Genomic DNA, 16,027 nt, shown 5'->3' with positions numbered 1-16,027 from the left:
TTCATTAAGAAGTTGAAATACACAAATATAGAAGCCTACCTGTTGACAATGTGGCAAATATTTTACAACCTTACATTTTATGCAATAAAACATCTGGAAATGACATTTTTCACAAGAAGAAAAATATATTTGTGCATATAAAGAACAAATGTACAAATGCTAAGACAATTCATCCATAAGATAGATGAATCCATTTATATTCCTACGATCTAACTACATTGATCTCTGATCGGCTAGTTGTTCTTCCTGATGACATTAATCGATCTAAAATCAACTTAAAAAGTCATTAAACGGTTGTATCAATACAAAGAAATAACTTATGTGGAACCTATAAGGACAGAAACCTGGAGCTAAATATCTCCACCTTAATATATAGTCATCTTAACTATCGAAGTCCTTGTTTTAATCAGATAGAAAATGGGTTCATAGTGACCAAAAATGGTGGTGAAATGAGATTTTAAAAGTTGCAAATTAGAATGGCCAAAAACATAGAGAAAAAGTGGTAAAAACTGTCAATGGTAGAAATGGGGGGAGGGGGAGTTGGGGTCATTTAAAAAGTAGTAACAATCAGTTTAAACTGATAAATAACAGGCATGACAAATGGTGAATGTGGTTAAATTGGCAAAAATAATCATGAAATCTGGTGAAAAGAGGTTAAAAGTGACAATAATGGGTCAATATATGTGACATTAGGTGTAAAAGTGTTAGAAAGGGTTTATAAGTGATGAACATGTCTGGAAAGTGGAGAAAATGTGTAGAAAAGTCATTAAAATGTGATGTAGAAGTGTCAGAAATGGGAGAAATGTAGCAAAAAAGGAGCAAAAATATGGCAAAAAAAAGTGATTAAAATATGGTGAGTTTGGTGGAGTTGTAGAAAAATGTAAAAATTGTTAAAAAAAAAAAAATTCCTGGTTTCTTGAAGGCATCTGGTGACCCCCTCCCAGTGTCCTGACCCCAAGGTTGAGAACCGCTGCTCTAAGTGATGGTTTTCTTATATCGTTCACCCTGTGTTTGTTCTGATCTGTGTGTGTTGTGTTGTGTCGTGTCTGACGTGTGTGACTCCTCCCCCTCAGCATGACCTAAAGTACGACGTGGGAGGAGGTGAGAAGTTTGACTCCCTCACAGATCTAGTGGAACACTACAAGAAGAACCCCATGGTGGAAACTCTGGGCACTGTGCTCCAGCTCAAACAGGTGTGTCCAGACTCTGCACGTGATTGGCTCTTTAGCTCCTGGCTCAGTGTGTCTAACGCTCTGAGTGGTTTCTGTTTCTGCAGCCGCTGAACACGACTCGTATCAACGCGGCAGAGATCGAGAGTCGGGTCCGTGAGCTGAGTAAACTGGCTGAGGCCACAGATAAAGTCAAGCAGGGCTTCTGGGAGGAGTTTGAAGTGAGCGTTCCCTCCGTTTCTTCTGCTTTATTGTTCACTGTGGTCTTTATAACACGTCCCGGTCTTTCTTCTCATCATCCAGACTCTTCAGCAACAGGAATGTAAACTGCTCTACAGCCGTAAAGAGGGTCAGAGAGCAGAGAACAAGAACAAGAACAGATACAAGAACATCCTGCCATGTAAGAGCAGCACCACAAACCACAGTGTTTACATCAGAGCTTTAATTCCCCTTTGTTTCAGAATAATAGTTAAATGCTCATGTAAACATTTCATTCTGAATTAAGTGGCTGGTTTATGTGGAATCAGAACATTATCATAATGAATGAACTCTTCCAGGGTTTTTCACTAATGCACATGCTTTGTTTCATAAATATTATTTTGAGACACACATGTAATATAATTTCACAGATAATGAAAAATGCTGAATGTGCATTTATAAACTGCTTCTGTTCTGTGAAACATCTGTGTATTTGTGAGAGAAATGTGTGTGTGGTGAATTATGAGACTGTCCTGATGTCGCCGGTCAATGAACGTTCTTACATTTTCTCCACACTTTTAAACAAACAGCAGAGCTACTGATATGTGCGCATACGCAGTGTTCAAACAAGAGTGTGGAGAAACTGTAAGAAACCATCTGATTGGCTGAAAGCAAACACACCTGATTGGCTGATGAATCGGTCAATCAGTTTTATCAGCCAATGATGACGTTTGTTGACCCGTGACGTCAGGACAGTCTCATAATTCACCACACACACATTTCTCTCACAAATACACAGATGTATACTATCTGATTAATTGATTAATTTATTGACTTATTAATCGATTATGAAAATAATGCTAGTTGCAGCTCTATTATACACACACACACACACACACACACACACACACACACACACACACACACTGGCAAAGTAAACAGACTACATCAGGAACATGAAGCCCTGCACCAGGACACAGAGCATCACTAATGATGCTGGTCATCATAAAGTTCTCCTTCCACTCAGCGTCCTGTAGATGGACGTTGATATAACAATAGACATAGATATATATAGCTGTTGCATTAATCGCTGGCTCTGATTGGCTGAAGTATGTCTATCTCCTCCTCCTACTCAGACCAAACCGTGTGTTATTGAGGAGCTGCTGCTTCAACAATCAAATTTAAAGTGGAAACAGTTCTCATGTGGTCATTTATGTTGTAGCTAAAATATACGGTTTGTTGTGTGTTTTTCCCGATAGACGTTAATACATCACGTTCGCTCCCTGTCCAATCACAGCCTTCCTAACCCCCCAGATCTAAAGAAGAATTTAATAAAGACGATTAAACCTGTTTTTTATTTAAACCTCAATTTGGAATGACTATTTCCATGTAAACATTAAGCAGACTACTTTAATTCTGAATAATTATAATTCTGAAATAAAATACAACATGTAACCGTGTCGTGTGTGTGTGTGTGTGTTACAGTCGACCACACACGTGTGGTGTTGAATGACGGAGACCCAAACGAGTCGGGCTCCGACTACATCAACGCCAACATCATCATGGTAGGATCAGCAGGAATGGTAAACACACACACACACACACACACACACACACACACACACTTAGAGTTTTATTTATTGCTGACCACTTTAAACATCCAATCTTTACTTTAACAAATGACCTGAGGTAACCTTTACAGTTAGAAAAAATAAAGATCTTAAAATAGTTTTTACATTAAACAATTTAAATTTTATTTGCATTTTTTGTTTTTATAATTTGTGTTTTTTCTATAATAAACATGGAAAACATTTTTATGAGGGTGATAATGTAATATGTGATAATAAAAGAAAAGAAAGACCACATGGTTGCTATGTGGGAACACTTATTTACAAGTTTTTTTCATGAAATTGTTTCAGTCTTAATTTGTCAACTACATATGGGTCAATGACATATAAAGATGATATTTCACAGAATGTTCATCATAACTAAGCAAGGTTTGCATGAATATTATAATAAAAATAAAAATACTTATAATAGAGGACTATAATAGAGATTAAATGGGGCAGAAAAAAAAATAAATTACAAAACTAATTTAGTAAGTAACTATCAAAGAAAATATCAAAGTGAGTGCATATATACTACGTTGCTACATATTTAGTATATTTTTATGCATTTAAATCTATTTGAACTAAAAGAAATGCAGTTGGACAGAATAGTTAGAAGTCACTTCATTGAGCCAAATACAGTGTGTGTGTTTTAGATATTTTTTTAGATATGTAGGATTGTCTAAAATGGCCACGCCCACATATATATGATGTGTGTTTGAAGCTCAAGTTGATACAGAAACATTTCTGACATGAATTAGTAACAAAGTAGGGCTGGGCGATATATCGAATATACTCGATATATCGCAGCTTGTAGTCTGTGCGGTGTTGAAAATGACCATACTGTTAAACTCGCGGACTTTTTTTTTTTTTTTTTTTAAATTTCTTAGTGGCATTATGCACAAAAGGTGCTGTAGTGCACTGGCAACACACAAAAACGAAGTTTTACCACTTTCTTGCAGGACATGAAGTTTTCTGACTCGTCTGTTCCAAACATAATCCAATAAAAAATGAAGAAAAAAGAGGCAAGCGTAGGATGAATCAATCTCTTTAATCCACAAAAAATAGAAAAACTAAAATAAAAGTTCCAAAATCAAAGTGTCCTTATATTTAAAGCTCAGTCTCAAAGTCCCAAAAATAATAAATCCTTACGTAAAGACCACACTGACGTCCGACCGCGACAATGACGTTTCCGATGGCGATGACGTCATTGACGGTGATGACGACGATGACGTCACTGACGGTGGCACTGGCGCTGACAATGCTGACCACTTTGACTGTTTAGGTTGACGGTTTGAACAGTTTTTACGGTCAGAAACACTGTTGCTCCTCGTCCTGCTTCACTAAACTGCTGTCCTTTGACCGCATGGACTTCACCAGCCTGTGTTTTCCTTCACTTTTCGACACTAACCCACACTTTACGGTAGAAATCCAGGTTTACAGCAGCAAGTCAAAACCAATGGAGCACAGAAACTCTGATCATTTAAAAACGTCAACATAAATCAATATTTAAACAATATTACCTTTAAAACTATTTCAAAATTACCTATTCCAAACATATTAATATTTAAACATAAAAAATACTGGTCGTCCTCCCTGGGCGGGCTGCTCCTGGTGCTGCATCCGTTCCGGGTCCTTCTGGCCTGGGGTCGGGCTCCTGCTGGCTCTGGGCTCGCCGGCGGGTGCCCACTGGCTGCCTGTTCGGCGCGGTTCTGGTCATCTGCTGGGTGTGGGCTTCGGCTCCTCCGCTGGGGCCTCGGGCAGGGAGTTCTCTGGGCCCTCCCCTCGGGGGGTTAGGCGCGGGGGTGGGGTGGGGGGGTGGGGGGGTCGATGGGGTGGGGGGTCTGGGGGTTGGGGGTGGGATCGGTGGCGTGGTGCGCTGGGTCCTTGGCTCCTTGGGGCTTTCTCGGGTGTGTATGGGGGGGCGATGGCTGCCTCTCGGCTTGGGATCTTGGGGGCGTTCGGGGGACTGCTTGGCCGTGGGGTGGTCGCCGGGGGCCCTTAGGCTGCCTGCTCTTGCTGCTGGCCTGACTGCTTCTTCGGGCCCGGGGGCGGCTCTTGGGTTTTGCAGTGGCGGTACTTGGAAATACATTTGTCATGGATGCACTGGCCTTGGGCTGTGGGATAACACTCATACTGGGCTCAACCTTAGACACGTTGTTCCCAAATACCTGTTTTATGGAATTTCCACTCACCTCTTCCTCTGTTCACAGCCACCACCATTATTCCTAAACCACACACTGGTCACCAAACTGGCTTGACAACACAACAATAAACACAATATACACAACCACAATTTCACATCGCATCACTTAAAACTATTCCTCACCCATTCCATATCCTATCTTGTATCCCTCTTCCCTGTTAACTTCCCCACCCCCCTCCAACCCCTCACCTTGGTGTAACACTGCCCTCTCTTTTTTACATCCTCCCTTTAATAAAGTATTTCTTACCCTTCCCTAGGGAGGGCTGGTGACGGTCACAATTATGCAATGAAATAAATAAATTTATTTAATTGCAATAATAAAATATGCATTGCTGTCAAAAGATTGCACTTCTTGTAGTGTTAACCTTCGAAAGCATGTGCAGACAAGGTAAAAAAAAAAAAAAAAAAAAAAAAAAAAAAAATACTGACATAATAATGATATGGCTCTAACAGGTGCACTTAAATTTAGTGTTGTTTTGAAATGTCATCTTAATGACAACATGCACAAAAGGGCACTATTTGTTTTAAAATATTGTAGTGGCATTATGTACAAAAAGTGCACTTTAATTTTGTGTTTTGAAATGCCATGTGAGTTGCATCCTGCACTAATGTCTTGTTTTGAAATGTCTCTGTGACAATTTTGCACAGAACGTGCACTTTCTGTTGACAATTTTATGTTTCAGCCACTCACTGTTTAATAAATACAGTTATGTCAACTTTGACTTAGTTGTGTTATCCCCTTTTTTGCATGAAAGTTTAAAATTGGCATATATTAATGCAGTATGATCAAGAATGTTTTAATGTAGACATATAGAATCATCATACTGGTGTGATTTTGTGCATCAAAGTGTTAATTCAAGGGTAATGCAAAATATCGAGATATATATCGTGTATCGTGACATGGCCTAAAAATATCGCGGTATTTATAAAAGGCCATATCGCCCAGCCCTAGAACAAAGGTTTTGTTATTTAGCTTTAGAGGGATCATCTAAAGTGCATTAAAGTGATTATCGCTGTAAATGTTGATAAAATAAATAATAGTAAATAAAAGCTTAATGTGGCATCATGTTACACACACACACGCACACAGTGACGCGTATGTGTGTGTGTGTGCAGCCAGAGCTGGACGCTAAGTGTAACAGTACGAAGCTGAAGAAGAGCTACATCGCCACTCAGGGATGTCTGCAGAACACCATCAGTGACTTCTGGAGGATGGTGTTCCAGGAGAACTCCAGAGTCATCGTCATGACGACCAAGGAGGTGGAGCGAGGGAAGGTGTGCGCGTGTGTGTGTGTGTGTGTGTGTGTGTGTGTTCGTTCATCACCTGCTCGTTTTCCTTCTATCCTCACTGCTTTAATCAACAATTTCATGAAATATCTGAGTTTTTAAAACTTTATATACCCCAGACATGGACGATGGGGCCAAAAAATACACAAAATCACAACAAAAATAAACAAAACTACTCCAAAAACCACAAAATAACTCTAACACACCCAATGAAACAACAGACACAAAATAATGAGATCAAAATAAACATAACCATAATGAAAATATAACGCATGACTCAGAAACGACAACAACCACACTTAAAATGTGAAGGAATCAACAACCAAATGACAGAAAAATTACAACAAAAATAAACAAAAACTCCAAAAACATATAAATTTAATGTCAAAACACACAAGATGACTACAACAAACACAAAATGACAAAAAAAATCTACAAAATGGCGGACAGGAACACTCTAAATGACGCAATAAAAGCTCAAAAAAACAACAGATGACAACAACAAAATGACCAAAATATACACAAAATGATGACAAAATACTAAATGACTAAAAAAAAAACCACTAAACAACAAATTTCACAAATTGACAGAAAAATACACAAAAATAACAAAAATTTACAAAAGTACTGGCAATACACAAAAAAGACTAACCCCCCCACCCACAAAACAACAGACACAAAAATTCAGAGAAAAATATACAAAACAATAATGAAAATATGCAGCATGACTCCAAAAACAGAGAACAAGTGCACACAAAATGAGAAAGAAACAACTAAATGACACAAATACACAAAATGACAACAAAAATAAACAAACTAAAAAAACCTACAAAATTAGTGACAAAACACACAAGACGAGTAGAAAAAGCACAAAATGACAAGAAATCAAAAATACAAAATATAAATGTATATATGTATATGTATATATGTGTGTATATATATATATGTATATACAGACATAAAATGAGCATAAAATACACAAGATCAAAATGACAAAAAATATACAAAACCTACTAAATCACAACAGACACCAATCATGGAACAAAAGTAAACAAAACGATAATGAAAATATGCCACGAGTCTAAAAACTAAATGAGAAAAACAATATAATATAAAAATACACAAAATGGCTGAAAAACATTCCACAAAACAATAAAAGTTAATTTGAGTGAAAAATATAGAAAATGACGACAAAAACTTCTGTGGTTTCCTGTTAATGTTCAGATTGATCATTAATCTAATGCTAACATTAATGATGATCATGTGACCCTCAGATCACATACAGTCACATGTTAGTGGCCCAGTTTCCCATCTCTAATCTACAGTGATGATGATGGTGGTGGTGGTGTTTCTCGTGGTGCTCACTCATGTTGTTCTGGAGGTTAAAGGTTTTCAGAAGAAGGAGAAACTGAGTTTTTGTCCCTTGCTGTGACTACAAACATATCGCTAACGGAGTGTGTGTGTGTGTGTGTGCGCAGAGTAAGTGTGTGAAGTACTGGCCTGACATGTCGGCGCTGAAGGAGTACGGGGCGATGCGTGTCCGTAACGTACGAGAGACGGCGGCTCACGACTACATCCTCAGAGAGCTGAAGCTGTCCAAAGTGGGTCAGGTGTGTCTCTGCTGTTACTGATACACTTATTGATTTGTGTGTGTGTGTGAAGGTTCTAACATGTGACTGTTGGTGCTCAGGGTAACACAGAACGCACAGTGTGGCAGTACCACTTCAGGGCCTGGCCCGACCACGGAGTTCCCACCGATCCAGGAGGAGTGCTGGACTTCTTAGAGGAGGTGAACCTGAAACAGGAGAGCATCCTGGACGCTGGGCCCATCGCTGTGCACTGCAGGTACAGGTCACACACTCACAACAGCTCTGTGCACTGCTGGAAGCAGAAGTTTCCAACATAGGGCTAGGCAATATCCACCAAACTCACATCTCCATATTTTTCTCAAAATGTCGATATACGATATAAATCTTGATAATATTAATTCAAACTAGGCAAGATCTGTATTCACAAGGCAAATACATATTTGGCAATTGAAAATTGGCAAAATGAAAATCTGTGTCTGGATTTGTTGACAAGTTTGTTTTTTACTAATAAAATTGAAAGTAATAATGCAGGAAAAACAGACTGACCTTGACCTTAAATATGACTGAGTGAAGGCAAGGTCACACATTGAAAGGAAATGTTGTTCAATGGTGCCAGTGGCCAAGTTATAGGGAAAAAAGTATATATATGTATATACACACCATATATATCAGTCCAGTTAGATAAAATACTCCACTTGAGGTGAGCTTTTCATAAATGTAAACATCAAACTTGTACAATAAATATTCATAGAGATGTGGAAAATTTAGGTTATTGACACTTTGACCTTGACCTTAACATTTTGGCTCCAAAAAAGGTTGACTGCCCATCCTTGACATTGTCCCTATGCATATGCATTAATAGTCTAGGAGGAGTTCTAGGACAAAGGAGTTATATATATATATATATATATATAATAAGAACTCCTACGAGAACAATATATTTGGTAATTTTCAAATGCCAAATACAATAAAGTCTGACCAGAAAAACTATTCTGGGTTAAATTTGCTGATGAAAAATTCCACACAGACGCATTTATTAATAAACAGCTGATCAATATGTGCCACTTTAGTCTTTTTCTCCACGGTTCTCACCAGGAATTTTTAGCTGTCTGACCAGAATGAAGCTGAACACGTTTCAACCCGTATTCATGTGGGCATGTAGAATGATCCGTTGCAGCTTCATGTGACGCTACACGCTACGTCTGGTTGAAGTTCACTGTTCAATGCGGTTTGATAAAATGGCGAGCAGTGTTTTGTGTGACACGGACTACGTGGAGAAGTCCGTGTGGCAGTGACTTTGCATTTATTTGGCCTCGTATACTCTGCTTTGTCAACGCCCGAGTTTGAGCCTCCGTCCAGACTGTTCACACCTCAGAGCTTAAATACGTGGACGGTGTTTACGGTTACGTAATCAGAGGATGCACATTGCACACAGGCAGCATCGGGGGCAGCTAAAGGGCTGCAGGGGTCCTCAGGTAAAGACGGAGCGTCCGAGCAGATCGCCTGTATTAAATAATGCTAATGATGGGGTTATGTACCTTTGTAATCCTTCGTATGCTAAGACATCTTTCTGAAGATAACAAGGAACTTCGAAAGAATGGTAAATGGTAAATGGACTTTATTTATATAGAGCTTTATCACCACTGAAACAGTCTCAAAGCAAAGAATAACAAAACTTCTGTGAATGCATAAATAAATAATAAATAGACAGGGCGTTTCTTGGTTATTCAGATTAAAAAGAGTTAAAACCATCCGTTCACTCCTGGAAGTCCCTTCGTGTCCAAGTGTGCAACGATTATTACGACGGTACCGATTAAAAAAGGAAAAAACTACTGAAAATCCCCCTACGTTACTAACAACTGGACGTAGGGGGCGACATTGCTCCGTAGTGGAGAAAAATGTCAACGCTCAACAGCTGTTGTGTGGATATTTAGATGAAGGTCTGGGTTAGAACACTCTCATTGATTATCTCACTGTGCCGAGGAGCAGTGAATATAGGCGATATATCGCCAAAATAGCAATCTCGATATATCTTGGATATCGATATCGTGACCTCATTTTAATATCACAATTATCAGACGATCCCAGAGACATTTTTTTTTTTTTAGAATGAGTTTTTGACCATGTTTATTAAAGTGTTACAAAAACACACAGTAGCTATTATTGCACCACCTGACATACTTTTACACTACATTTGATTTCATCATTTAGACGTATATTTAAGAAAGGTAAGTATAGGATTCAGTTATTTGATGTTGTGTGACGTGTGTTTGAAAAACAATAATTTGTTTATTTGTAACTTCTTTAGCCAGTTACTAGAGATGAAAAATACTGACTTAGAGTGAGGAATGTTAGCATGTGGAAGCAGGGATTTGTTGGTAAAAAGATGTTTGTTTGTGTGTTGTAGCGCGGGAATCGGGCGGACGGGGACGTTTATAGTGATCGACATCCTCATCGATGTGATCAGAGAAAAAGGTGAGTGGAAAAGTGTATCATCTTCTCTTTATTTAAAATCAGCCCCAACATGAACCCAAACACCTCACATGAGTGTTTAAGGACAATATCACACATTTACACACTATGTTTCACTGAGAAACAGGATTAAATGTCTACAAAGTTTGACAAACATGTCCAACTCTGCAGATAATCCTGTATAAAATCTCTGGTTCTGTGTAGTGGATGGAGTATTGATCATGTTATCCTGGGACTTCAGCTGAAGTGTGTCTTTAATGTTTTGATTCACATTATTATGACTGCATTCAAATGTGAATAGCTTTGGTACAAATACACGTTTAGTTGATGGTGTATTAGCTGAACTGGTGATCAGTTTATCTGGTGACACGTCACAGCAGAAACCTCTCCAATCACATGCTGTGTGGTTGACTAATCACTTGGAGGCCACAGTGGGCGACCACCTGACCTTTTTTTTTACAAAAACATGTGCATCTTTGGCCTATTGTTTATTATTATCACCAAACTTGCTACAGTTGATGTCCATAAATAAGTTAATTAATTCCTGCCTTTGTAGCCTTCCGTATTAAGAATTGGCTTTATATTTGATGTAAATCTCTGGGGTTTTTCTTTAGGCGAAACACAGATTTCTGTATTTAAAACATGATTGTTTTGAAGTAGTAAAATATCTAAACAGGGAAAGATGATGAAACTGTAAAAGTGTAAAGTGGGTGGAGCTAGCAGGGTGAACACACTAAAGTGCTGCTGCCCCTCACCCCTCCCCCTGCAGGCGTGGACTGTGACATCGACGTACCAAAGACCATCCAGATGGTTCGCTCCCAGCGCTCTGGGATGGTTCAGACTGAGGCCCAGTACAGGTTCATCTACATGGCTGTACAGCACTACATAGAGACGCTGCAGAGACGCATAGAGGAGGAGCAGGTGAAGGGGGGGGGGCACTCGCACACACACACACACACACACAAACACACACGCTCAGTGACCCCCTCTGTCCTCCACAGAAGAGTAAGATCAAAGGACGAGAGTACACCAACATCAAGTACTCCCTCTCTGACCTGACTGGAGGAGAGCAGAGCCCCCTGCCCCCCTGCACCCCCATCCCAACCCCCACCTGCACAGAGTGAGTCCCATTAACACTGATCAATCCATACTGGGAGCTTCATTATCAGCAAACGGCCTGTGCATGCCAGGGTTTCCATGACAACCACAGACATCTGGGAGCGTTGACCTGAGATTGACCCACAGCTCATCATAAAGATCCCCCCCCCCTCCCCCCATCAACGTATAACAGACCAGCAGAGTTTGGCTCAATTACATTAATCAATTATAATTACATCTTCAATTATCTATATTCAATTACAATTCAATTATGATTATGGTGACAGCCATTTTTTTAATTACAATTGAAATAATTTTCCCCCTAAAATTCAAAGTACAGTTACGTTCTCAATTACTAAAGTTCAATTACAATTAATCACAATTACTGAGCCTTTAATAAATAAGTCCATGTAACGTAACCTTGTGTTAGCGTTCTGTTAGCATTTCTCATCTCGTTTACCTCGTTAACCAAGAGATTAAATGATAAGGAAAAACATAAAAAGAAAATCACAGACAAAATGACAGAAAAATACACAAAATGACAAAAATACATGAAAGGACTCCAAAATACCCACAAAACACAGAAATTGAGCAAAAAATATGCAAAAATATACAAAAGGATTCCAAAAACACACATGACGACAAAATGTACAAAATTACTGGCAGAACAGACAAGAAGACTAAAAAATGACTCCCAAAAACAACGAGAGAAAATATTGAAAACAATAATTAATATGTAACATATCTCCAAAAACAGAAAACAACAACAAAAACAAACTACAGAAAACCATAAACTCACCTCGAACAACATAATAGTGAAAATCAGCTGTTTTTAAATTTAAAACCATGATTTTTCAGTTTAATTTCTTCACTTTATTTTTCAGCTTTTAGATACAAGTGCTTCCTGCTTTTATTATTTTGTCTAAACACGTTTGTGTCGCAGCTCATTCCTTTGCTTGTGTGTGTGTGTGTGCGTGTGCGCGTAGGATGAGGGAGGACAACTCCAGAGTTTATGAGAATGTGGGACTGATGCAGCAACAGAAGAGCTTCAGATGAGACTGACCTTTGACCCCCAGTGCTTTATCACTTTCAGGTACGTTGCTAGGGTGTCACAGACGGCCTAAAATACACACAATGACCAAATAATGACTCCAAAAACACACACAGTGACAATACATTTACACAAAAAAGATGAAACGACTAAAAAAAGAATGCAAAAAGTTCAAACAAGACATCCACAAAAATAACAAGAAATAAACAAAAGAGAACAATACACAAAATAACCAAATATTGACTATTAACACACAAAAGGACAATAAAATCTCCAAAAATAACAAAACGCTAAAATGACAATAGAAAATAATACAAAATGGTTTAAAAAACACAATGACAGAAATATACACAAAATGACACAAAGACAATGTACAAAATTATTCCTAAAACATTCACAATAATAATAAAATTACTCCAAAAACACCAGAACGACTACAAAAATACACACTAAGAAATTCCGGTGTTTCCATCAGTTTTTATTGAACTATTTTTATTTTGCTCATTTCCAAAAGTAATGGAAACACAGCTACTGTCAAACAATTACCCACAATCCCTCTCTTCTTCTGACTTCCTGTTTGTCTGTTCCAGGATTCTTCAAACCTGATGTTTGAACGCCAGCCGCACCGCGACGCCTGATACTCGACCGTAACAACGTGGAGCGGTGGGAGAGGGTGGGACACACACACACACACACACACACACGACCAACACAAACAACAGCACAAAGGAGCCCTCCTCCTCCTCCTCTTCCTCCTCTTCTTCTTCCTCCTCTTCCTCCTCCTTGGAGACTTCCAAACCACTGTGATCCTCAGACCCGCCCACTCTAAGAAGCCACACACACACACACACACACGTTCATCCTCCTTCTGTTTGATCTTGAACCAAAGGAACGTGATGTAGATTGTAGGGGGCGGAGCTTCTTTGATCCCTTTTTTAAAAAGTGTTAAAATCATGGGACGTCATTTCATCAAGAGGCGGAGCCAAGTGTGTCCTTTCATCCTCTTTATTATTCACCCTGAACACTATGAGCTCGTCTCTCAAGTTTTATTTTGCGATAGAAGAGCAGCAGCAGATTCTGATAGTTTAGTAATGAATCCAAACCTAAAACACTCTGTAGAGGAATCTAAACATGTGAGCTCATTTTGCACAGATCAGTTTGTAGAAGCAATTTGATTTAATCAGAGATGAATTCCTCGTTTAAACCCTTGAGTCTGAAAAAGCAGTTTAAAGTCCAGTTTTTATGTGAATTCCCAGAAGTCTGATGCATTTTCAGTTCATCACACTGAGTTTAAAGGAACAGGAAGTGATTCTTCTCTGTGAATAACATGTTAAAAAGCTCTGTTTTTGTGCTCAACTGAACTCCCTTTACACTAACACACATTCAGTGCATTAGTTCACTAGTTTTTCTGCCTTTGTGTTACCCAAAGATGAGCCTGAACGCCGTGTGTTCCAGGCCTTCACTTGTTCATTTCTGGCCTTTGAAAAGCAGTGAAATGTCATTTCTCCTGTAACAGGAAGTAGAATTCATGTGTTTTTTAATTGTGCTAAAAGATGTTTTTCCAAAAGTTTAAATCTGCTGCCAAACAAACTTCCATTTTATTTCCCATCAAAGTGCACGTTTGCCTTCACGTGCACTACAGCCTGTTTCGCATGGACTTAAATGTGGAATGTTTTAAAGCAGAGCGTGCCTGGATTCTGTTCACACACACACACACACACACACACACAAAGAATCAGTCCGACATGCTGGAAAAACACATTGTCATGAAAGGAATCAAGCTAAGTCATGGACGCAGTGTTACTTCCTGTTTATGGGTGCAACTTCCTGTGTGTAAACTTTTGGATTTAAAGGCTTAATGTGTTTTTCCTCGTTTGTCAAACACTCACACATACATACACACACAAACACACACGTTGTTCATTTATTCATTTCAAGCGAGCGTCCGGTCGTCTCCTCCTCGCCTTCTGATTGGACGCTGACCTTCGCCTGGTTGCCTTTGTGAGTGGGAGGAGCCTCAGTGAAACAGGAACTCTAATAAATCATGAAGCAGTGTTTCCTTTGAGACGCCGTTCGTCTTGCCTCCGTCCCGTGTTCTGTGGTGTTTTGTGTGTGTGTGTGTGTGTGTGTGTGTGTGTGTGTGTGTGTGTGTACACTTGTTCTTCGTCCTCCCTCCTGATGATGATGATGAAAGTTATTTCCATTTAAAGAAAAAGCAATTATCCATGCATAGCCGTGCCTTCTATGCATATGCCTTTGTGTATGTGTTAAATAAAGTTCAGTGATCTTTGGTTGCCGTTGGTTATGATCCTTCTAACACACGCTGACCGTGGGTCAAACTATATTTTTAACGTGTATATTGTACATGAACTAGAGGAGAATGTACTTACTAAAACATATCTACTTGCAAATAAAATATACTGTGTGTGTATTCCTGCGGCTGTCTCTCTCTGTGACAGGGAGGCGGAGCTTAAGGGTTATTGTTTGACTTTTAAAGCACTTAACCAACGGCTAGCTAACGCTGTTTACCAACATGTCCATAATGTTTAAGGCCAGATGTAGGCAACTGGTGGCCCAGGGGCCACATGCGGCCCTCGATCTAATTTTGTTGGGCCTCAAAAGTAAATGCACAACATACAGAATACATGAAATGACAGGAGAAATACACAAAATCACAACAAAAACCACTAAAAAATATTACTAAAACACACACAATGACAGAAAAACAAACAAAACGACAATAAAATGACACTAAAAACACACAAAATAAAAATTTAAAAAAATACATCAAAACAACCAAAAAAACACTGAATTGACAATGGAAAATATACAAAATTGTGTTTTTTAAAAAGACAAAAAACTACTTCAAAAGCACATACAGAATGTCCAAATAATGTCCTTAAAACAACAAAAATTACTAAAACACACAAAACTACTATAAAATAATAAAAAACAGAAAATGGCAACAAATAGCATAAAATCACTCCAATAACACAAAACAATAAAAAATGCAACAAAACTTCTAAAACAACAAAAAACAGTTACATGACAATGGAAAACGTACAAAATGATTTTCAAAAATACATGTAATGACAGAAAAATGCCAAATGACTCCAATAACACAGAATAACAATAAAAAATGCACATAAAGACACTTACAGTAACAGATAAGAAAATGAATCAAAAACAGGTAAAACCTTTGTTCTTTCCTATGTTAATGCTCAGATTGGTTTTTATTACATTTAGAATATCAATCAATCTTTTTTTATTTGTATAGCCATAGATAATCACATTTTTGTGGCCCTGCTGTGATCAAAGTTTTCCATCTCTCTGGTTTAGATCGTTCTATT

At 38.6% G+C, this 16,027-nt stretch overlaps 1 protein-coding gene across 1 annotated transcript in view; it reads left to right on the top strand.

The window, feature by feature from the left end:
• The window catches only part of ptpn11a (protein tyrosine phosphatase non-receptor type 11a), a 30,017-nt gene extending 14,909 nt beyond the window's left edge, over positions 1-15,108 (top strand). Inside the window, exons 5-16 of the mRNA XM_028462874.1 lie at positions 1,074-1,193; positions 1,277-1,390; positions 1,473-1,569; positions 2,853-2,950; positions 6,297-6,455; positions 7,946-8,077; positions 8,158-8,312; positions 10,464-10,531; positions 11,298-11,449; positions 11,530-11,648; positions 12,613-12,719; positions 13,268-15,108. Coding sequence (XP_028318675.1) covers positions 1,074-1,193; positions 1,277-1,390; positions 1,473-1,569; positions 2,853-2,950; positions 6,297-6,455; positions 7,946-8,077; positions 8,158-8,312; positions 10,464-10,531; positions 11,298-11,449; positions 11,530-11,648; positions 12,613-12,682 — 1,284 coding nt within the window. The 3' untranslated portion in view covers positions 12,683-12,719; positions 13,268-15,108. The remainder of the gene's footprint in view (positions 1-1,073; positions 1,194-1,276; positions 1,391-1,472; positions 1,570-2,852; positions 2,951-6,296; positions 6,456-7,945; positions 8,078-8,157; positions 8,313-10,463; positions 10,532-11,297; positions 11,450-11,529; positions 11,649-12,612; positions 12,720-13,267) is intronic.
• Positions 15,109-16,027: the final 919 nt, after the last annotated feature.

This window comes from Gouania willdenowi, chromosome 12 (assembly GCF_900634775.1).
Source record: "Gouania willdenowi chromosome 12, fGouWil2.1, whole genome shotgun sequence".
NCBI lineage: Eukaryota > Metazoa > Chordata > Actinopteri > Blenniiformes > Gobiesocidae > Gouania > Gouania willdenowi.
Note: the sequence above shows the minus strand (reverse complement) of the source record. Positions and strands in the feature narration are given on the sequence as shown.